This window comes from Passer domesticus, chromosome 15, assembly GCF_036417665.1.
Source record: "Passer domesticus isolate bPasDom1 chromosome 15, bPasDom1.hap1, whole genome shotgun sequence".
In the NCBI taxonomy this organism is placed as follows: Eukaryota; Metazoa; Chordata; class Aves; order Passeriformes; family Passeridae; genus Passer; species Passer domesticus.
Window position 1 is genome coordinate 2,454,734 of NC_087488.1, and position 22,903 is coordinate 2,477,636.

Genomic DNA, 22,903 nt, shown 5'->3' on the forward strand with positions numbered 1-22,903 from the left:
GGTGCCACCCAGCGGTGTCCCAGCGGTTCCCAGTGCCGCACGGAGTTCCCAGTTTCACAGCTCAGACCCCACCCTGATGTCCTGCAGAGCCCCTGCCGCCCCCAGGCACAGCCCCGCTCTTCGCAGGGCCCCCCAGTACAGCTCCAGTGCTCCCGGGGGCATCCCAGGGGCTTCCCGAGCCTCCCAGTACGGCTCCAGTGCTCCCAGGGTTCATCCCAGCTCATCCCAGAGCTTCCCAGCACCATCCCAGTTTCCCACAGAGCTTCCCAGCACAGCTCCAGTGTCCCCCAGGAACAGTCCATGGACACCCAGAGCTCCTCAGAGTCTCCCAGGGACATCCCAGTGCCTCAAAAGGCTTCCCAGTACCGACCAGTACCTTCCACGGATGTACCAGGGACATCCCAGAGCTTCCCAGTACAGCCCAGTACTCCCCAGGGACAGCCCAGGGTCTGCTGGGGCTTCTCAGTACCACCCCAGTGCCCTCTGGGGACATCCCAGTGCCCTCCATGATCACCCAGTGCCTCCCAGTACATCCCAGTGCCTCCCAGAGCTTCCTGGTGACATCCGAGGGAGCAGACTGGACTCAGAGCTGGGGACACCGGGGTTTATTGGGGGCGGGGTGCCCCCGGCCGGCCCGACCCTAGAGCCCGTAGATGTTGTCCCTGTCGCTGCTGTCCCAGGCCACCAGCTCGTCCCGCCGGAACCAGAAGCCGATCTCCCGCTGGGCCGCCTCGGCGGAGTCGCTGGCATGGACCACGTTCCTGCGAGGGGACAGCGATGGGGACAGTGCCACCGCCCTGGGGCCCGCCCCCGCGGCCCTACCTGGTGATGTGCACGCTGAGGTCCCCGCGGATTGTCCCCACGGCGCTGCTGTCCCCAACCATGGCCCGCGTGCACCGCACCACGTTGTAGCCCTCCCACACCTGCGGGACAGGGACAGGGACAGCGACAGGGACAGCTGAGCCCCCCGCGCCCCCCGGGCTGTCCCCTCACCATGGCCACCACCGGCCCCGAGGTCATGTAGGCGACGAGCGCGGGGTAGAAGGGCTTCAGCCGCAGCTGCTCGTAGTGCTGCTCCACGAGGCTCCGGTCCGCCTGGGCAGCGGCGGTGACGGTGACACCCGGGCCGTGCCCCCGGGCAGCCCCGCTCGCTCCCCGCGGGCCCCGTACCTGGAGCAGCTTCATGGCCACCAGCTGGAAGCCGCGGCGCTCGAAGCGCTGGATGATGTCCCCGAGCAGCCGCCGCTGCACCGCGTCCGGCTTGGCCACCAGCAGCGTCCTCTCCTGCAGCGCCGCGGGGGCTGCGCGGGGCCGCGGGCCGCTGTCACCCCGCGTGGGGACACAGGACCCCCCGACACGGCAGCAGGGCCCCGAGCTGTCCCCGCGGCACCACGGGCTGTACTCGGGCCCAGGCTGCCGATGGGAACCCGCCCCCATCCCTGTACTTATCCCTGGCCCCATCACTGTCCCCGTTCCTGTTTCCATCCGTGTCCCCATCGCTGTCCCCCCCCCTGTCCCCATCCCATCCCATCCCATCCCATCCCATCCCATCCCATCCCGGGGCGTGTCCCCTGGCCAAGCTGTGCCTCTCAGGCTGCTGGGGTCCCAGGGGACGTGTCACAAAGCTCTGACGGGTGTTGGGGACATGTCCGTGGCCAGGAAACACAGCCTTTAAGCCAGGCACGTCCGTGCCGTGTCCCCGTGCTGGGGACTGTCCCCTGCCCGGCCCCGGGGCCTTCCCGCGGCCCGGTCACAGCGCTCCGCTGCTGAAGGGGAAAATCGGGGACCGAGGGACGGCAGGGTCCGGTCCCGGTCCCGTTGTCACCCGAGGCACAGCAGGGTCCGGTCCCGGTCCCGCTGTCACCCGAGGCACAGCAGGGTCCGGTCCGGTCCCGGTCCCGCTGTCACCCGAGGCACAGCAGGTCTCACCCCGCCGCTGGCCCTGCCGCGGCTGCGCCGCAGGAAGGGACAGAAGCCCCAGGGGACAGCGCATCCCGTCCGCCGGCGGGACAGAGGGGACAGGAAGGACGGGAAGGGAGAGGGGGAGAGGAGGAAGGGAGCGGACACTTCACTGCCAATGCCTTCGGGGACCCGTCCCGGGCTGCGGGGCCGGGTGGCCCCGGTGCCGGACAAACCGAGCCCGTGAGCTCAGCCGGGCACTGCTGAGCACGGCTTGGCTCTGCCAGGGTCCTGCCCGGTCCCTCCAGCACCTCCCTGGGGACACTGAACCCCTTGGGACTTCAGGGAGCGCCAGCTCCGGCCTCTGTCGCATCCCGGCACACGGGGCTGGGGACAGCAGCGCCTGGCACTGACTCGCCCCACAAAGGGGCCACAGGAGCCCGTGAGCCGCCACCCGCCCGGCACGGGGGGACCGGGGACACTGCGAGGGGATGGGGCACCGAGGGGACAGCAGCGCTGAGGGGCAGCACCGGCAGGGGACAGGACGGGGATGAGGAAAGGGTCCCCATGGGCAGGACGGGGATGAGGAAAGGGTCCCCATGGGCAGGACGGGGATGAGGAAAGGGTCCCCAGGGGCAGGACAGGGAAGGGGCTGAAGGCCCACAGGGATGGGGACCGGGTTCTCTGGAGCAGGGATGGGGACAGGGTCCCCAGGGGCAGGATGAGGGTGGGATAGGGTCCCCGGGACAGGACAGGGACGGGGCCGTGTCTCACCGGAGCAGTAGCAGCGGGGCCCGGGGAGGCTCCGGGCCAGGCAGCGCCCCAGGGAGCCCATGGCGGCCCCGGCGGCTCGGAGCCGGGCTCGGTCGGTCTGCCGAGGCTTTCAGGGCCCGGGGACGGGTCAGGATTCCGTCCCTCCCCTTAAAGGCCGCCGCGCCTGCTCGGGACCTCCCGGGACAGAGCATCCTCCCCATCCAGAGCATTCCAGCACGGAGCATCCTGACACGGAACATCCCGGGTTGGAATCCCAAGCCCTGTGGGGTGGGAGCTCAGACCCTGCCAGGACCCAAATCTGCCTCTGCAGGGTCTAGCCAGGTCAGCCCATGCCAGGCTGAACTGGGGCACAAGGGAAGCCCAGCCCTGGAGCAGCCAGGGCAGTGTCCCCTGTGGGCACAGACCTGCCCTGGACACAGGGGGTGCTGGGGAAGGGGTGCAAGGCCCTGGGGGCAGAGGAACTGCCCAGGCGGGAGCCTCTGATCACCTCTCAAGGCCCATTCCAGACCCCAGTGTGGGGAACCACTCTGAACTGGGCTTCCCCGCACTCAGACACCTCATGGGAGAGCAGCCTGACAGGCTCATGGAAAAGCCTGGCTGCTTGGAGCCTGTCTCCCACATCTGTGCTGACCTGAAGGACTGAGGAGTATCCTGAGGGCTGGGCTTGATCCCACTGTCCCTGTTACCACCCTGGCACAGGGAGGGGGGGACAAAACCCCTGCCACAGCCTGGGGGGCTCTGGGGACTGGCTGTGCTCAGCACCATGGCAAAAAAACACCCCAGTGCCAGCCCATGGGCAAAGGGATTCAATAGGCTGTGGAAAAGAGACTTTTCTGGCCCCAAACAAGGGGCTGGGGGTGGGGAAAGGCCCCTCTGCAGGTCTGCCAGGCCAGGGGCAATGGGACAGAAGGGTGGCAAAGAGGAAGAGGTTTTAGGACAAGGGGTGGCAGATGGGAGCCTGGGCTTTGGCCACCTGGCAGCTGCTGGCATTGACCAAGGGAAAATCTACTTTCACCTTGTGTCAAGCCAAGAAAAAAGCAGCATGGGCCTGGAGAGCTGTACTGGGATGAAATCCCTTCAGCCCAAGGGGAGCCACAGCCAGGAGGTGCAGGAGTGGCTGCCAGCTTCCCGTGCCCCCAGGGCAGCCCAGGGCAGGGCAGAGCTGCTGAGGGTGCCCAGGAGCAGCTCAGGAGCAGGGCCAGGCTGCAGGGCCAGGGCTGGAGCCTGCACTGGGTGCTCGTGCACCGTGACCAGCAGGAACAGCAAGGACTCCAAGTCTCAGTGGAGACAGGGGCACTCCGAGTGTTGTTCCAGGTGTGGCTGGCAGGGAGCTTGGGAAGGCTGGGCCCAGCCATCACCCCCTTCCTCCCTTCTCCCTCAGCCCTCCAGAGGCAGCTCAGCCCTCACCTGCCCGGGCTGCAGCAGTGAGGCACATCCTGGGCATCCGGACTGCTCCAGGGCAGGGAGCCCAAACATCCAGGTCAGAGCCTGGATGCAGGGAAGGCACAGATAATCCAACAGCATCCATCATCTCCCCATGACAAACGGGCACAGGGAAGGGGCCTGTCCACAAACTGAAACACAGGAACCATGGAGGAAGTGCTGCCCCACTGCAGCTCACCCCTGACACCTCCCAGCTGTCCAGGTGCAGCCACAACACATCTCCAAACATTCCCAGAACATCTCCAGGAGTGCTCCCCTCCCAGAGCCTGCTGCTGCTCCTGCCACTGCAGCTGCCCACTTAAACACAGGGAATTAAGAATGATTCCACAGAATCATGGAGTGTTTGGGTTGGAAGGGACCTCAGGGCTCATCCCACCCCTGCCATGGCAGGGACACCTCCCACCGTCCCAGGTCACTCCAAGCCCCATCCAGCCTGGCCTTGGGCACTGCCAGGGATCCAGGGGCAGCCACAGCTGCTCTGGGCACCCTGTGCCAGGGCCTGCCCACCCTCACAGGGAACAATTCCTAATTCCCAATATCCCATCTTACCCTGCCCTCATTCAGCCTAAGGCCATTTCCCCTTGTCCTGTCACTCCATGCTTCTCAAATTTAATCTATTAAACATAAAAATTAGGACTGATATAATACTGCTTCCTGACCAGAGACCTCAGGGAGAAGAAATCATTCCCAGCTGCGTGATCAGAGATCCACAAGCCCCACACAACCTGTCCCTGCCTGACTGGTGTCTGCAGTTTCACCAGACAGATGCCACCACTGGGGCACTGGGCAGAGGGTGAACTTCAGCTCCAGGCTCCCTGGAATGGGGGATTTCCTCCTGCAGGCACTTCATGCTCCATTCAGACACGTGTGCTGGAGAGGATGAATGGATCACCACAACATGTGACAGAAAACACAGGTGGAGAACAATGAGGAGACAGCAGAAGAAGCCACCACTGATCTGCACCTTCCAGGAGCTGCTGGACTTGTTGGGATCCTTGTTGGCTGCTCCTCATTCCTGATCCTGGGAAAAGCTGTGGATCACTGCCTGTTCATTTCTACAAAATGACCTAGAGGGAAACAAACCCAGCCCCCAGTTATTTAAAACAACAAAGTAAGCACTTTATTCCCATTAAGCATGTTGTTTTAGTATCACAATGGAATGATGAGAAAACGTTTAAAAAAAAACCCAAAAAAAGTCTCTAAATCCCCGCCAACATCGGGGAGGTTTTCAAGGCAATTTAAAAACAAAGGGAGTGACAGAAGTGCCAAACCAGTCCCAACGCCAGGAGACTCCTCCGAGAGCTGGGCGGGGCAGGAAGGTGGAATGACACGAAGGTACGAATGTCTGAAGTGGTCTTTGGCGCTTCTGCCTCGCGTTTGATACGGACACGATGTCTCCAGACACCTCCAGATGCAACAAAGTGCTACGGGAGCAGAGGGAAAGCCCCGGGAGAGGATTTCCCGGCAGTCGGGACGGCCCGGGGCGGGCGTTAAGACACATCCTGCCGGCTCCAGGGCCTCGGCCGGGCAGGGAGCACTCGAGGAGCGCGGTGCAGCCCGGCGGCGCCCGGCAGGACGGGCCGTGCCCGGCAGGGGCAGTCCAGGGCGGTCACTATAACTTCACAGTGCCCGGGGGCAGGCTGTCGTTGCACAGTCTGTAATAGCGCAGGTCGTTCACCAGCCTGTGCACGTTCTGCGTGAACGAGGGCAGGTCCTGCAAGGGAGAGAAAAAACTGCTGGGAAGGGACAGCAGAGAGGGGCAGGCACCCAGTGCACAGTGAACAGATCCACCCCACTCAGTCTGAGCCCAGGGAGCTGCAGCTTCTGGGGCAGAGATGGTTTCAGAGCCGACTGCAGGGATCCAGGCTCTGCTCCCATCTCCGGCTTCTCACGGTGCAGCGAGGCCCAGAGCAATGGTCATGGAATCATGGAATGCTCTGGGCTGGGAAGGGCCTTAAAACTCATCCAGGGAGGGATGAGGCAGGGACACCTCCCACTGTCCCAGGCTGCTCCAAGCCCTGCCCAGCCTGGCCTTGGGCACTGCCAGGGATCCAGGGGCAGCCACAGCTGCTCTGGGCACCCTGTGCCAGGGCCTGCCCACCCTCCCAGGGAACAATCCCTTCCCAATATCCCATCCAGCCCTGCCCTCTGGCAGTGGGAGCCATTCCCTGTGTCCTGTCCCTCCATGCCTTGTCCCCAGTCCCTCTGCAGCTCTCCTGGAGCCCCTTTAGGCCCTGGCAGGGGCTCTGAGCTCTCCCTGGATCCATCTCTCCCCCAGCTCTCCCATCCTGGCTCCATGGCCAGATGCAGCACTAATTCCTTGCTGCCCTCCTGCCAAGGCTCCTGGGTGTCACACCCTCCCTAACAAGGGCTGGTATTCCTGAAGAACAGTTACCTTCCAGAGGCAACCAATTCCCCCAGGGCTCTATTCCTACCCTCCCCCTTGGTCTCAAATTCCCATCTCCTCCCTCAGGACAGGGAGCACTCAATGGACAACCCTCAGCCAATGGAAGCCAGAACCTGCTGCTCTGCCATGATATTCCACACGTTTCCTTCCCACACACGAGGGGTTTGCAGGGATTGTGAGCCTGTGCAGGTACTCTGCTGTCCTTACTGTAACCCTCAAACATCTGGCCAGCAGCTGGATCAAGATTCAGGCAAGGAGCTGAGCATCAGCCCAGTGCAGTGAAACCTTCCTCCAGGAAACACCTTCCCTGACTCCCACAGCACCGTGCAGCCTGAGGGGTGATGGCAGCTCTGCTGCCTGCTCTGAGAACCCCATGGCTGGGGATTGCTGAGCATGGAAGTGCTGGGAGCAAAGGCACTGCCTGGAAACATCGCCAGCGCATTCTGGGGGAGCACTGTGCACCCTGGCAGCACCACAGTGCTGCAGGCCCCTCCTTACCCTGTCCATTTTGAAGTTCCTCCCCAGCACGTTCTTCTGGTTGGAGTCCACGCCGTCGCAGCTGGCCAGGAACTCGGGCAGGAAGGCGGAGTAGAAGCCATCAAAGTCCACCGAGGCCATGTTGTAGGTGGCGATGCCGATCTCCTCCTGCAGCAGGTCGTGGGACTTGTGCACCAGCACCTGCAGCAGCACGTTCACAAACTGGAACAGCATCGTGGTCCTGAAGATCTTCTGCACGGGGACAGGGGCTCAGGGTTAGGGGACTTCACTCCTCCCACAGGAGGACAAATCCAGCAAGGACAGAGGAGCCACAGCTCCAGCGGCATCTGCACACCCTGGTGAGCACTGAGATGATTTTTTAAGCCAAGCCAGATCAAAAAAGGCCAAAATAAGCTCAAATAGTATCAGCTTGAGAGTTAACATTGAATTTGGCCACACTTACCTCATGGTTTGGGGCTTCAGGGATACCTCAGAGCCCCTGCCAGGGCCTGAAGGGGCTCCAGGAGAGCTGCAGAGGGACTGGGGACAAGGCATGGAGGGACAGGACACAGGGAATGGCTTCCACTGCCAGAGGGCAGGGCTGGATGGGATATTGGGAAGGAATTGCTCCCTGGGAGGCTGCTGAGGCCCTGGCACAGGGTGCCCAGAGCAGCTGTGGCTCCCCTGGATCCCTGGCAGTGCCCAAGGCCAGGCTGGACAGGGTTTGGAACTCCGTGGGACAGTGGAAGGTGTCCCTGCCATGGCAGGGGGTTAAAAATAAATCATCTTTACAGTCCCACCCAGCCCAAACCATTCCATGATTCCATGCTCTGACCCAAGTTTTAAGCATTGGCAAAGCCACCAGTATCAAGTCCCACTCCAATTCCAGCCAGGTGTTCCCTGCACAGTGCTCTTGGGAGCCAGGGAATGTGGCCAGGGGCCTGAAATCTGCCTTAGACACCTGTGAACACAAAGGGCTGCCCCTCAGGTGTGACCAGAGATGAGAAACTGCAAGCTCTGCTTTCCCAGGCTGGCCAGGTTCCATGGATTGCAGATTTAGTCCAGCAGCCAAGGATGGGTTACAGGGCCTGCAGGATGGGTCCATGGAGATGGAGACTCCCAGTGCAGTGAGCTGGAACAGCAGACACCTGCAGCTGCCCAGGAGGGAATGCTGCAGGCACTCACTGAGCCACTGAGGGTCCAGCTGCTGCTGCCCCAGACACACCTCACTGTCACTCCTGTCCTCTGCTGTCCCTCACTGTCAGAGCAGGGAACACATCCAGGCTCTGCCTGACTGCAGCTGGGATCCCTCCCATTCCCAGTTCCCAGTACCAGGGGGGTGCTAACTCCATTCCAGCCACACAAAGGCTGTGGCACAAACCCCCAAATCCTGACCTGGACTTCTGAGTAGTTCAAAAGCAGTCCCAGGACAGCTCCCACCTCTTGCCATGGCCAGAGAGCACAGGCCCAGGCAGGACCCACCTTGTGGTACAGCTTCTGCTTGGTGTTCAGTGTCTCCAGGTAGAAGAGGTTCTGCTTGAACAGGTGGATGTCAGGCTGCAGGAAAGACTGGCCAAAGGCCTGGGAACAAAGCACAGTGGGAGGAAGGGCATGAGAGCAGCACCAGCATCAGAGCTGCCAGGCAAAACAACAGTATTTTCACCCTGACCCCAGGACAAGCCCCAGGGCAGCAAGCTCACAAGAGACAGGCAGGTCAGATCACCTGTGCTGCCAGCAGATGCACGGGGATGACATTTTGGTGGGAACATGGGCATATCCCTGCAGAGCTGGCTCCTCTGGGAACAGGCAGGCCAAGCTGGCACTGGAGAGGGCCAGGGATGCTGAGCCCAGCTCCCTGGGCAGCCAGGCTGCTCAGGAAGGGTAGGGCTGCTCCCCAGGGCTGTCACCTAAGGCATCCCAGCACGGGGGAACAGACCAGGGCACAGCCCAGCTGGGCTCTCAGTCTCAGCCAGGAGCCCAAGCGGATGTCACTGCCCTGATTTAGGATTTGGAGATGGGCCCTGGGAGCCTGTGCAGTGAAGAGCCCAGAACAAAACCTGCTGGTCTGGCAGGGCTGCACAGTGTGTGATCAAACATCTTTTCCAGCCTGAACACCTCCAAAACACTGTACAAGGGATGAAGTTGGTGAGGTCAGCTCTGTGCAGAGACAGGCAGCAGGATTTTAACAGCTCCTCCTCCAGGCATTGTGAGCAGAAGGGTTTATTCTCCCACATGACCCATTTATTGTCAAATGGACAAAAATGACCCAGATCCCATCAAGACTGAGCCAGTTCTGGCCCTAGATCTCAGGTGGAAATCAGCATACAAACTATTAATATCCTGCACACAAAGCCCTGGCTGTGGGAACACTTACAGAGCATTAAATGGGAGTTTTGTACCACAGCAACAAGAGCCAAGGAGTGAAACAAGCAGTGCTGTATTGTCACCCAGCCTGAACTGAGATAATTACATAAATATCTTCCAGAATGAGGCATTCAAAGAGTTTGGAAGTGTTACACAGCTACAGGTGAAAGAGAAGCTTGGACAGCCCTGCACAGGAACCAGCCTGGGCTTCAGTGACACCAAAAGGTGGCAGGAGAAGGGAAGGGCAGAAGCATGGCCCAGTTTATGTCAGTGCAAGAGCTCCCTCTCCACATAGCACCACAGGGGACCCAGTTCCTCCAGGCACTCCACCAGGGGAAACTCTCCCAAAGTCCTCCCACCTGCAGTCTAAGGTGATCTAGGAATTGCAAGGGAACTCCTCTGGCCAGCTCTGACTGAAGTAACAGTCTGAACATGGAACATGCACATGGAACAGCCTGCTATTCTCAAAAATTGCAATATCCAACCTGAGAAGGTTGGAGCTGGCTCTGTGCACATTCTGTTCCTGCCTTGCAGGGCCTAAAGGGGCTCCAGGAGAGCTGCAGAGGGACTGGGGACAAGGCATGGAGGGACAGGACACAGGGAATGGCTCCCACTGCCAGAGGGCAGGGCTGGATGGGATATTGGGAAGGAATTGTTCCCTGGGAGGGTGGGCAGGCCCTGGCACAGGGTGCCCAGAGCAGCTGTGGCTGCCCCTGGATCCCTGGCAGTGCCCAAGGCCAGGCTGGGCAGGGCTTGGAGCAGCCTGGGATAGGGAAAGGTGTCTCTGCCATGGCAGGGGTGGGATGAGATGGGCTTTCATGTCCCTTCAACCCAAACCATTCCATGATTCTCTGTTCCCCAGGGCAAAGCCTGTCAGGTGTCACCCCCTGACCCTTCCCCACCAGGGCCCGGGGTACAGCACTCAACAAGTCCATGGAAAGCAAAGGACCCTCAGGAAAACCTCCCTGCACTGGCAGCTCTCCCCAGTGCCAATCACAACACTCAGAATTAAATGGGGCAGGGGCAGTAATGTATTTTTATTGCAGGATGAGGCTTGCAAAGGAATTTACATTCCTTCCTCATGCCTGCATGGCTCTGTGCCTTGTGAGCTCAGCAGCTGGGTCACTCCTCAGCAACTTCCATTTTCAGCAGTTTGGGGAGGCAAAACCTCACTCAAGCTCATCTAAACCCATCACTCACAGGTACCAGGTGGGACTCACAAGAACAAAGACACTGAGGGGCTGGAGGGTGTCCAGGGAAGGGAACAGAGCTGGGAAGGGGCTGGAGCACCAGGAGGGGCTGAGGGAGCTGGGAAGGGGCTCAGCCTGGAGAAAAGGAGGCTCAGGGGGGACCTTGTGGCTCTGCACAGCTCCTGACAGGAGGGGACAGCCGGGAGGATCAGGCTCTGCTCCCAGGGAACAGGGACAGGATGAGAGGAAAAGGCCTCAGGTTGTGCCAGGGGAGGTTTAGGTTGGATATTGGGAGAATTCCTTCATGGAAAGGATGGTCAGGCTCTGGCCCAGCTGCCCAGGGCAGTGGTGGAGTCCCCATCCCTGCAGGGATTTAAAAGCCACATGGATGTGGCACTTGGGGACATAGGTTAGTGGTGGCCTTGGCAGTGCTGGGGAATGACTGGACTCAATCTCAGAGGGCTTTTCCAACCCTGAGGATTCTGTGATCCCATGATTAGTGCTCCCCTGCAGGACAGGTCCTGGGCAGTGTGGGAAAGGTGAGTTACCTGCATGATGGCACTGAACTGGGCTTCATTCTCCATCTGCTCCTCTGCCACTCCCCTCTGGACACTGGCCAGCACACTGGATTTGAAGAAGTACCTCCAGTTGTGGTGCAGCACCCGGAAGAGCAGCTCAAACAGCTCTGCCTTCACATCAGGGGACGAGCGCTGCCAGGAGAGGGGACAGAGATCAGGGGGGCTCCTCTGCTGGGATCCCACCCACCCTGGTGTCCCACCCCCAGAGCTGTGCAGCCAAGCATCAGAGCACTCCCAGGGGAGCACCAGAGCCAGCAGCTGTAGGATCAGGCTGAAAACACATCCCTGACTCTGAGCTCTACCTCCTGCTTTGACCTCCTCCCTAATTTTAGCTTCTCTTGAAATCCCTGACAAAATCCTCCACCCACCCTGCTTCCAATCCCAGTGCTCCCCCCAGGGTGTTTTCTTTCCACATTTGCAGCTCTTGGAAAGTCAAAGCTTCACTGCTGCCACTGATACCTTGGGGTTTTTCTGCTCTGTTTTGGTGTGCAGCTTTAGTTTTCTATTAAGTGTTACTAGGATCTTTTCACAGGGTGGTGAAGACAGAACAATCCTATTCTAGCTGGAGACTCAAGCACAATCTCTTCAAACTTCAGGCCCAAAGCATAAACAACATGAAAAGAGGAGGGCGGGCAAGCAAGGAGGATGAAACTTCATAATTTGAAGCTATTAATTGGACAGTTAACTCCTATATGCCAATGGACAAATACTTATAAAAATGTGAGATCTTGTGACCAAGCTCTTTTGCTTCCATCTTGGAGCCCCCCAGGCAGAGCCATAACTCTGGAGGATGGGTCCATGGAGATGGAGACTCCCAGTGCAGTGAGCTGGAACAGCAGACACCTGCAGCTGCCCAGGAGGGAATGCTGCAGGCACTCACTGAGCCACTGAGGGTCCAGCTGCTCCTTCCCCAGACACACCTCACTGTCACTCCTGTCCTCTGCTGTCCCTCACTGTCAGAGCAGGGAACACATCCAGCCTTTGCCTGACTGCAGCTGGGATCCCTCCCATTCCCAGTTCCCAGTACCAGGGGGGTGCTAACTCCATTCCAGCCACACAAAGGCTGTGGCACAAACCCCCAAATCCTGACCTGGACTTCTGAGTAGCTCAAAAGCAGTCCCAGGACAGCTCCCACCTCTTGCCATGGCCAGAGAGCACAGGCCCAGGCAGGACCTGAGCTCTGGTACTGCCAGGTTGTTGCCTTTGAAGGCACTTCAATAAATACCCACTTGATTCCTCTTAACTCCACCTGGCCTCTGTTCCAGCTCCACAAGGCATCACCAACCCCCAGCAATGCCTCCCCTGCCCTGCCCTGGGAGCTGAGTACCTCTGCAATGATGGGATAGACCTGCTCCATGCACAGGGAGATCACACTGGGCAGGAAGGGCTTGAACACCTGGCCTGGCTCCTGCACCACCACCTGCAGGATCTTCAGGAACTTCTCCACCACCCTGCAGCCCGTGCTGCCCTCGTGGAGGATGCTCTCTGCCAGCTGCTCCCTGGGACACAAACAGGCATTAGGAACATTCCCAGGATCCAAAAGCTCACCTGGCTTACTGGAAAATAGGTGATCCCTCTCAAGTGCTCCATTATTATTGGTCAAGTACGTGAAGGCACAGAAGGGAGGGAGGTTTGACTGAGGGTTGACAGACCCCCTCCCCAGCAAAAGATGAGTGAGGGGACACTCTCAGACCTTGGGCAGGAGCTAAGAGGGAATGTGAGAGTCCAGTGCAACACCCCACAGAGCCAGGAAGGCTGTGGGAGAGCTGGGATTTGCAAAAAAAAAAAAAAAAAAAAAAAGGCAGCTATGACTGATGGGCATGCACTGGGTCTCTCCAGACATGGAAATGTTTTCCTCAGATTCAGCCCTGGGATGTGACAAAAGGCTGGAAACAGCCCACTTCAGGGACAGGGACCAGCTGTCAGCTTCTCAGATAAACCATCCTGAGGGGTAAGAAAGAAGTGACCAGGGTTGGGCAGTACCTGGTGAACATGTTCAGGAAGGTCTGTATGATCTGCTCAGTGAAAGGCACTCCCATCTGCACCCTCAGGCCTTGGAACAGGGTGAGGAAGAAGCTCAGCATCTCATCTGTCACATCTGAGAGAGGAGAAAAGCAACAAGAACATGTTAAGGAAACATCCAAGTGCATCAACAAGTCTTTTATGTTTAAGTCTGAAGTGTGCTCCTCCTGTTCAGGGAACCCCACTTACTCTTGGGAATTTACCAACAGGATTGTCTGAGAAACTGAAACCATCAGCTGGTTCCTACAGGGCTTCAGGATTGTTCATCCCCTTCCAAAACCTGCCAGGGATGACCAGCACAGGCAACACCCAACCCCTCAGAACAACCAAAATCCTGCCAGCAAGGCCTCAGTGTGCTCAGAGTGCTGGGACAAAGCTCAGGGGCAGCTGCAGTTCTCACTGCTCATACAGGGTTAACAGGAAACACCAGGAAATCCAAAACATCCATAGATCTCAGGGTGGAGGAGACAGAATCCAGCTTGTTTTTTTGGCAGGAACTGAGAAGACCCTTCTAGCCCCAGAAGTGAGCACGTGGTGGTGCAGTGAGCTGATCAGCACCCGCTGATCCTTCACCCATCCCAATAAAAACTGGATAACCAAGCTGGAGCTGCTCAGCTCCTCCCTCATCACACAGCCTTTGATGGCCAATAAATTGCAATTGATGAGGCTGCCAGCCTGTTCTGAAGACAACAGCTCCCTGGAGTCACAGCACCTTTGCTGCTGCCTTGGATCCTCTGCATTGCACCGCTTTTGTCTCCTCTCAACCCCCACCACTGAGAAAATCCCACCCAGCCCCAAGGGGAACAGGAGGAAGCACCTGATGTGACACAAAATGCAAGCTGCTGGCCATCAGGCTGCCAAGTGACAGTCCTGGTTCCATCTCAGGGGAAAAAAAATAATCTCCAAATCCCACATAATTTGACCCAATCCGATGACAACTATTCCTCTTACTCTTCAAGCTTCTACAGAGAATGTAAATGGCAAATACAGCAAGAGGGGGTATCTTAAAGGTTTGGTTTTTTTTTTTCTTGTGCTCAGGACCAGCTCCTCTTTGAAACTGTGACAATCCTGCCTGGATCCAGGCTGGCAGGGATGTCCCTTCAGCCCAGCTCTCCCAGCACACCCAGGCGCAGAAACCCACACACTCCACACCCACACCACAACTCTGCTGCTGCTCTGGGTGTCACCAGGAGCTCAGAAAGCTACTCACAGCATGACCCCTGGCCTGAGGTTATACCTGACTGATGAATGAAAGCTGGGAAGAGGGCTAGTGAGACCTGCACGGATTCTTGCAGCGACTGATAACAGATCTGCCGGGACTTGGTGGATTCTCCAGAGACACTTTCTACAATGTCTTCCAGAACGCTCAGTGTCTGGTGGATGATCACTTTGGCTGCAAAACAAGAGGAGTGATGCTTCTTGCATGTGCCAAAACTGCTCACAGGTAAGAGGAACAGAAATTAAGCTCACACACAGAGTAATTAAAACAACTGACATGCGACACTGCAGATTTCAGAATGATTTCTAAAGTGATCCTCAATGAAAAAAAACCAAAATCACCCCAAAGCATATACAGCAGTATCCCTGCACCCCTGCCAGGAGTTTCCTTGCATTCCTCCTATATAAACAAACCCTCTCTAGTACTTCCCAAGGAAGAAATTCTTACTGTCCCACTTCACTTTTTACAACCACTATCTTTGTTAATAGTGCTTCTAGCCAGTTTTCTAATACTACACAAGAGGCTGTTCAGTATTCCTAATGCAATCCTTACTATTTAAACTTTTATCCCCACCCTTCTTAGGAACACAGCACTCTACTGGAAGAGTTTACAGGTGTTCTGAGATGGGAGTGTTCTGTACAAAGCAGAAAAGCCTCTAAAAACAGAAAGAAAACCCAACCCACTCCTTTCCCACCCTCCCCGTATGCAAAACAGCTCTTCAGCCAAACTAATCACTGTCAAATCAGCTAAATGACACTCCGCAGTGCAGCAGGAGCGAGCAGGACACTGGCACTTACTGTCCTCCAGCTGCACCTTCCTCTGGGGCAGGCTGGCCGTGGCCTTGAGCTGGCGGTAGTCGCGGGTGAGGGCGGCCACGAGGCTGGCGTGGTTGGTGGAGCGCACGGCCCACTGCTGCTCGCTCTCGGGCAGGTTGGGCCAGGGCAGCAGCAGCACGTTGGACAGGGCCCTGCACACCAGCACCTGGGCCTGCGAGGGACAGCAAGCACAGCCACTGAATGGTTTGGGTGGGAAGGGAGGGTGAAGCCTGCCGGGGTCGGCTGTCAGTGGTCTCTGCCCCAGCACAGGAAAAGGTGGTTCTGAGCAGGCTGCGCTCTGAAGAAGGAGTCTGGACTCTTGCTTTTGGTCTTCAGTTGAGTTTATTGTTCCTTATCTACAAAGTTTTTCTGTCTGTCCAGCCGAGGTCTGATCAGCAAGACAGCCAAGGGCACTCTCTCCCGCCCACGGGGTCTCTTTTATATTAAAAACTACATATAAGATATTTACCTTCAATTTCCAATACTTTTCGCCCTTGTTGGCAAGTGCACCTTCACTATGAACCAATCCATACATGCCAACATCATCCTGAACATGGATGCCAAGGAGAAGAAAGAAGAAGGACAGGGCACACCCAAATTCCTCCATCTTGGGACTCCTGACCCAAGCACAGAATTCCAAACCCCCCTGTACAACATACAAAACCCCCCTGTACAGTGTATTATAATTCAAGTTTTATCAAGTGAATATCATCCCCTCACCATTCAGGCCTGAAATTCTCTCATTTCCTCACCTTCAGGTGTCTTTGGCTTCCTGCCAGGGCTCTGAGACATCCAGGGCATCCAGAGAGATGCTCTGGGTTCCAACAAAGCTCATCGTGTAACACCCCTGCTTTGTGTGTCTCTGATGTGTGGGGTGAGCTCTGCAGAGCTGCTTGGACACTGAGGATGGATTGCAGCTCCCCAAACACCCACACAGGTGGATAGCAACCCTGAGCTCCTGGTACCCACAATGAGAGGTGGGAGCAGAAAGCCACCCACAAGAGGCCAGGGTTGGACTGACAGCAAAACCATTGAATCGTGGAATGGTTTGGTTTGAAGGGACCTTAAAGGTCACAAACTTCCAACCCCCTGCCCCAGGCAGGGACACCTCACCAGACCAGCTGCTTCAAGTCCAGCCTGCCCTTGGACACTTGTAGGGATGGGGCAGCCACAACTTCTCTGGGCAACATTAATCAAAGAGACAGAGTTTTAACTTTTTTCCCAAGTTAACTTTTGCTAGAGCACAAGCCTGGAGTGAAGTGATATTTTATGGCTGTCCAAGACACCAGCAGTGCTCACTGTTCAACAGCAGAACACGAGCCCAAGTGAAAACTACCAGCCCTGCAAAGACACAGAGAAGCAAAGCTCCAAGATTTAAGGCCTGGAAGCAGCTCCCAGCTCTGTCAGCCCCTCCCTGCAGCAGTAAATCTCTGGTGTTTGTAAAAACAAAGATGATTTTACTTTCATTACTCCTTGTCTGGTTTACATGCTGAGCTTCTGCACTTGTGCAGCACTTTGTGCTTCCTTGCCAGCACATAACACAACCATATCCCAGCACTGTGGCTTTTCAGTGCTATAAATGGAATACATTTATATTATTTACATTGCTTCTGCAATAAAAGTACTTCAGTTTCACAAAAAACTCTTTGTGTAGGTCAGAATCAATGTGCCTGTACTGTGAAGATGATGCAGAACTGGGGACAATGTCAACAAATGAGAAAAGAATCAGATCTAAGAGGTGCAATTCTGTTTTTTCCTTGTGCTGTTCCTCAAAATAGATCATTAATTACACACAATATCACTGTCATTTGTGGATATCCACAATCTAGAGATTGCTGCTGATTTTTGAGGTTACCAACTGACCTTGTCGGGGAGGCGCTGGGCAGAGGTGTCAGTGATCCTGTTGAACACCTTCTGCACGGCCGGGATGCTGATCAGGAACACCGGGCGCACCGTGGTGGCCAGGGACACCAGCAGGTGGCACGCAGACAGCAGCAGCTTCTCCTGCACCTGAGGGAGACGGGGGGTCAGTCCCAGCAGCACACACTGCCAGGGGCAGCTCACTGAGCTGCCAGGACCTGCGGGGTGCAGCCAGGGGGAGCAGGGACAGGATGAGAGGAAATGGCCTCAGGCTGTGCAGGGGAAGGTTTAGATTGGACACTGGGAAAAGCTCTTCATGGAAACGGTGGTCGGGCACAGGGTGCTCAAGGCAGTGTGGAGTCCCCATCCCTGGAGGGATTTAAGAGCTGGGTGGATGTGGCACTTATAGTGGTGGCCTTGGCAGTACTGTAGGAATGGGTGAACTTGACCTTAGAGAGCTTTTCCTAAACAATTCTATGATCTATTTGTCAACCAGAGCATAGCTGAGTTCCCTTAATACCATGAGAGAGAGACAGAGAGACACTTCTCTGCTTTCAAGCCATAAAATCATTAGACTGAGTTAAGTTGCTTATGCTTGCGTTAGCCTGACCCGCAGTGCTGTCAGGACACTTCCCATGGCTCTGGGACACAGCCCAGCTCCCAGCCCACCCCAGCTGAGCAGAGTGCAGCCCCCAGCCCTCGGGGGGCAGTACCTTGGAGCTGATGAGGGGGGTGATGGCCTCCAGTGCTGTGGACACCAGGGAGATGAACTGCTCGGGGTTCTGCCGGTGCACCTCGCTGTAGAACTGGGCCAGCCAGTGAGCGTAGGCCTGCAGGGCTGCCAGGGACTGGGCGTGCCTGGGGACAGCAGGGGACACAGTGAGCAGTGTAACAGGACACAGGGCTGCTGTTTCGGGCAAACCTGGCAGCAGGGGTTGTAAAAAATCCTTACTCTGGTTTGGTTTTGGTTCTGGACCCACCAAGGCAAAGGTGCAAATTGATAAAGCCAAGTTCTCACCAACTGGTGCCTGACTGTAACCACACCTGATAATCACACTTCTACCAGGTGAAGGTTGAGTCAGGGTGTCCCTCAGTTTCAGAGAGGTGCCCCCCAAATGTGGGGGGCAAGCATTAAAAAATGGATCACAGGTTTCATCAGGGACAGGGGAAAAGGTGAACCTGCTGACAGGTCATGGAAAACACCACCCCAGTTACTGTAAACCAGAAAAACCATTACAACAACATCACTTGCACTAATTTCAGTGCCACTAACTTGGGACTAATAGGAGAAATCCCATTAGTAATACAGTGGTATGGTAAAATCTAGAGGGGTTCTTCAAGGAGCTGCTGAAGGTGCAATTACAAACCAGAACAAGTGTTCAAACCTTAGATTCTGCTCACAGAACTCCAGCTGGCAGGGAACAGGTTTGTGTGCACAGCCTCAGCAAGGGAGGGTCCCTAGGAGTCTGTCACAGAGGGAGGAGATCTGTGACCAGCAGCACCAAGATTTCACACGGAATGGCAGTGCCTGGATGGCAGGCAGTTGTTTGTCCCAGAAATGGATTGCACAGCTGCAAGGGTTATGTTTGTCTTGGAAGACAAGGATTTGAAACCCTCAGCTGGGAAAAAACTCTTTTACCTGAGCCACAGATCTGACTTTGGTAGCAAAAAATCCATCAGCTGGATTTGTAAATAAACTACACAGTACACAGTGGATCCATTTCTTTAAAATATCACTGTTATAACACTTATTTCCTCATTAATTACCACGCTTTTACAGCCACCAGCACAAGGCACAATCCCAGTTTGCTCTCAGAGCTGATTTAAGGGACATTTTTCCCTCTCAGCACAAACATGTTTTCCCTTAAATGACCTGGGTACTTCCATTAGAGGAAAGACTGGTCCAAAATGCTGGCAGCAGCCTTGACTTTCATCAGCTGAAAAAGGTGCTTTCCTGGGGAGCTGCCAACAGCTGGAGAGGCTGTTTCCCAGAGGATCTGCCAAGGAGGGTCAGAGCAGCAGACCCAAGCCTTGCCCACCCCGTGAGTGCCCAGTCTGGGTGCAGCCCACACTCACACGTCGATGAGGTCAGGTTTCAGCACGGAGGGAACGGCGGTCTCGATGTTGTACAGTTTGATCTGGGATCCATACAACGTCACTTTTACCAGCCTGCAGGTGCAAACACACATGGCAGCAAAGGGATTGTACAAATCTGCTCCAGCACCTGAGCTAGGGCAGCTCTTCCCCAGTCTGGATCAATATATAGCTGATACACAAATGAGATTTTGACCATTTAACTTAAAATAATTCAGAGCCTCCTGCACTGTTTGGGGTAAAATGGAACAAGTCAGATGCTCCTGCACAGAAATGAAAACACAAAATCTGTGTAAAGGCCTGAAATTCTCCCATTTGTAACTATGTGCTAATTAAGTATCTTGGAGAGGAAGAGGAAAACATCTGCTCCTTCAGCTTTCACTGGTCTTTTCATTTAAGAGAAGAATCATGGAGGTTGGAAAAAACCTTGAAGATCACAAAGTCCAACCATCAAAGGTTTTGGAAGACATAATTCAAATCAAACTCTACGTGTTATTTCATTGCCTCACAAATGCACATGCTGGAACACAAGTCCCTCAATGTTTCCAAGTGAGTTCCACCCCCTGTCATGGGCAGGGACACCTTCCACTGTCCCAGGCTGCTCCAAGCCCTGCCCAGCCTGGCCTTGGGCACTGCCAGGGATCCAGGGGCAGCCACAGCTGCTCTGGGCACCCTGTGCCAGGGCCTGCCCACCCTCCCAGGGAACAATTCCTAATTCCCAATATCCCATCCAGCCCTGCCCTCTGGCAGTGGGAAGCCATGCCCCCCATCCCGCAGGTCCTTGTAAATGATGGCTCCTTCAGTTACCGGAAGGGGCGATCAGGTCACCCCTGAACTGTTTCTTTCCCAGGCTGAACCAATCCCAATTCTCTCAGCCTCGCCCCAGAGGGTCTCCAGCCCTTGGAGCAGCACTGTGGCCTCCTCTGGATTCATGTCCTTCCTGTGCTGGGCCCCAGGGCTGGAGGCAGCTCTGCAGGTGAGGTCTCACCTGAGCAGAGGGCCAGGGGCAGAACCCCAACCCCTGCAGCCCACACCAGGAGCTCAGCCCAGCACACACTTTACAATTCACATTCTGCCCATCCAAATCCTTACACCTCCATCTCCTCAGGCCAGGGGGAGGCAGAAGGAAGCCCTGTTTGTCCCTGTGCCAGCAGACTGGCAGTGGCTGCATGTGGGAATTGGAAAGGTAGAAATCTTCACAGACTGAAGAGTTTGATTTACAGCCTTAGAAGAAGCCTAGATTGATGTGAAAGCAAGGTACAGACACTGAACAGAAAAACCATAAACTTATGTTTCTATAACTGTAAGTAAGAATATGCTTTAAGTAAGAAACTGTATTAGATAAGGTGATGAAGGGTTTTATAGTATAGGAATATAGTAATGTGACTGTATAAATATAGAATTATATAGAACAAGCTGAGAGTTTAGATATTGTGTAATTGTAGATATTGTAATAGAGACATATATGTGTAGATGTTGTAAGAGACATATGTGTAAATATTCTAATAGAGACATATGTGTAGATGTTGTAAGAGACATGTGTAACTATTCTAATAGAGACATATATGTGTAGATGTTGTAAGAGACATGTGTAACTATTCTAATAGAGGCATATATGTGTAGATGTTGTAAGAGACATGTGTAAATATTCTAACAGAGACATATATGTGTAGATGTTGTAAGAGACATGTGTAAATATTCTAACAGAGACATATATGTGTAGATGTTGTAAGAGACATGTGTAAATATTCTAATAGAGACATATATGTGTAGATGTTGTAAGAGACATGTGTAAATATTCTAATAGAGACATATATGTGTAGATGTTGTAAGAGACATGTGTAAATATTCTAATAGAGACATATATGTGTAGATGTTGTAAGAGACATATGTGTAAATATTCTAATAGAGACATATATGTGTAGATGTTGTAAGAGACATGTGTAACTATTCTAATAGAGACATATATGTGTAGATGTAATCAGACCTTATTGGGCAGAAGTATCCACATTGATAATGTGGATACACTGCAGTAGAAAGAAGTAAAGGTGACAGGTCAGAAAAGCCAAACACACTCTGTAGCAAGTGTCCATTGGATTAGGAAGTTAAAGAACTTGGGACCATCTCAGACTATGGCTGACTTTGCTGTCTTATAAACCCCACAGCCTTTGAGACGATGCTCTCTAAGCATCCCTTCTTAGTCTGATCCTGGTCCCATCCCTTTGATTAAGGCACAACAGCCAGAGCTGCACCCACCTCTCCACCACGGTGAGCGCGTCGTTGAACCTGGCGGCGAACACGTCCCCGGTGAAGTACTCGGCCAGGCGGCCCACGGCCTGCAGCAGCGAGCTCAGGTCCCTCAGCGAGCAGTGCAGCCTCCTGCAGTCGTTCTCTGCTGTGATGTTCAGCCTGTGCCCTGCAGGGACAGCACGGCCCATCAGCAACGCAGCCACAAAGCTGAGTTTCTCTATCAGCTGCCCCCGGAGCTGGAAATTCCTGCCCGAGCAAGGGGAGAGCCCCACAGCTCTGTGACTGATCCCTGTGGCTCTTGGGGATGGGAAACCTGGTGACAAAGTGCCAGGAAGTGCCAAGTTTGTTCTATTTCCATGGTGAAAGTAGCTCAGCACTGGGTCACAGGTCAGATGGCAGCACTGGCCAAGGCACTGCAGCAATCCAGCTTGGAAAGGAAACTCAGCTCTTCTGACAACACTTCAAAGGCTGATAAAGATGTAAACGACTATTTCAGCCTTTTTACACCTTTATATTCTTCTGTATGGTGTTAATTCCTCCACAAACAGGAGCCCTACTGTTTTCTGCTCCATCAGGAGCATTCCCAGCCCTGGAGAAGGCAGTTTTCCACATGGACAAGGGTGGTTTTCCACGTGGAGAAGGTGGCTTTCCACACTCCCTCTCCTGGCTGCAGTTCCAGTGATCCAGCAGCAGATTTGGGACAGAGAATTTGTGACTTCCCTTCTGAGGTGAGGTGTGTTGTGCACTTCCATGTTTCTCAGGTACAAGAAACAAACTGCTAATGAGGTTTTCCAGCCCCACACAATCCTCCTGCTGCTCAGGTGTGAACACCTGGGCTCAAACATTCCAGAGCTTCTATTAAAATAGCAAATATGTTCTGCAACACCACCTTTTGAAGAAAATCAGATTTTCTTTCCACTGACTGTACCTAATATCAGATCAAGCTTTCAGCAGCGTCTCCATTTTGTGCCATCAATACCAACACACAATCCTGTGCCACATGCTCTGGGATGAGCAGGGAGTTGGATCAGAGGCTCACTCTGGTCCCTTCCAGACCCTTTCTGGGATTCTGTGCCACCACCCAGGGCTCAATCCAGAGCTGCATCCAAGCTGCTGCTGATCCAGCCCCCAGGACAGCTTCTAACACAGGCTGGTGCCACAGCACTAAACCCCTACACATTGCTTATCCTAGGGCTGAAATGATCCTTAAACTGGGAATATTTTTTCTAGCACTGGCTATACAACAGTCACCATTCTGCCATGTCCAGCAGCATTGCAGATGTGACAGATTCCTTTCCTGCTCACACCAGGGAATTTCAGTATTACCTTAAACTACAGCCTCCCCTCAGGCAGATCTCACCACTGCTGCTTCCCTTGTTTCTCAGGAAGGAGCTGCAGTATTTGGTGCTGCACACCTGCTCTTAACACCTCTGGATCTTCATTTCAAATACCAGAACAAGGGAAGAACCAAGCCAATAAGAATAAATCATAATATGAGATTTCTGTCTGCT

General features: G+C 54.9%; 2 protein-coding genes across 5 annotated transcripts in view; both read right to left on the minus strand.

The window, feature by feature from the left end:
- Nucleotides 1-40: 40 nt before the first annotated feature.
- On the minus strand, nt 41-4,192 carry NME4 (NME/NM23 nucleoside diphosphate kinase 4). 3 transcript variants are annotated; one of them, XM_064390458.1, is made up of 6 exons: nt 4,081-4,192; nt 2,674-2,898; nt 1,171-1,301; nt 994-1,095; nt 823-923; nt 511-761 (listed from the first exon to the last, which is right to left on the minus strand). In XM_064390458.1, the coding sequence occupies exons 2-6, from the start codon at nt 2,732-2,734 to the stop codon at nt 641-643; spliced, it is 516 nt and encodes a 171-aa protein (XP_064246528.1). In that variant the 5' UTR covers nt 2,735-2,898; nt 4,081-4,192; the 3' UTR covers nt 511-640. The 3 variants fall into 3 exon arrangements, with proteins under 3 accessions (XP_064246525.1, XP_064246526.1, XP_064246528.1); XM_064390455.1 differs by having other exon boundaries at nt 41-1,095; XM_064390456.1 differs by lacking the exon at nt 4,081-4,192 and having other exon boundaries at nt 41-1,095; nt 2,674-3,364.
- Nucleotides 4,193-5,210: 1,018 nt separating this feature from the next.
- Nucleotides 5,211-22,903, minus strand: part of XPO6 (exportin 6) — a 58,532-nt gene continuing 40,839 nt past the window's right edge. For both annotated transcript variants that reach the window (XM_064390441.1, XM_064390440.1), the window contains exons 13-24: nt 21,399-21,558; nt 19,125-19,217; nt 17,762-17,906; nt 17,052-17,198; nt 15,171-15,360; nt 14,392-14,547; nt 13,116-13,230; nt 12,460-12,631; nt 11,103-11,264; nt 8,483-8,581; nt 7,022-7,252; nt 5,211-5,830 (exon numbers count right to left, since the gene is read on the minus strand). In XM_064390441.1, coding sequence (XP_064246511.1) covers nt 5,729-5,830; nt 7,022-7,252; nt 8,483-8,581; nt 11,103-11,264; nt 12,460-12,631; nt 13,116-13,230; nt 14,392-14,547; nt 15,171-15,360; nt 17,052-17,198; nt 17,762-17,906; nt 19,125-19,217; nt 21,399-21,558 — 1,772 coding nt within the window. In that variant the 3' untranslated portion in view covers nt 5,211-5,728. The remainder of the gene's footprint in view (nt 5,831-7,021; nt 7,253-8,482; nt 8,582-11,102; nt 11,265-12,459; nt 12,632-13,115; nt 13,231-14,391; nt 14,548-15,170; nt 15,361-17,051; nt 17,199-17,761; nt 17,907-19,124; nt 19,218-21,398; nt 21,559-22,903) is intronic.

What these genes read in the sequence shown, in the direction of transcription:
- NME4 (XM_064390455.1), bottom strand. Translation starts at nt 2,734, where the DNA reads ATGGGCTCCCTGGGGCGCTGCCTGGCCCGGAGCCTCCCCGGGCCCCGC. An exon ending in GCCCCGCTGCTACTGCTCCG is followed by an intron (nt 1,302 to 2,673) that starts GTGAGACACGGC and finishes GGCCCCGCGCAG; the next exon opens with CCCCCGCGGCGCTGCAGGAG. An exon ending in TGGCCATGAAGCTGCTCCAG is followed by an intron (nt 1,096 to 1,170) that starts GTACGGGGCCCG and finishes GCCGCTGCCCAG; the next exon opens with GCGGACCGGAGCCTCGTGGA.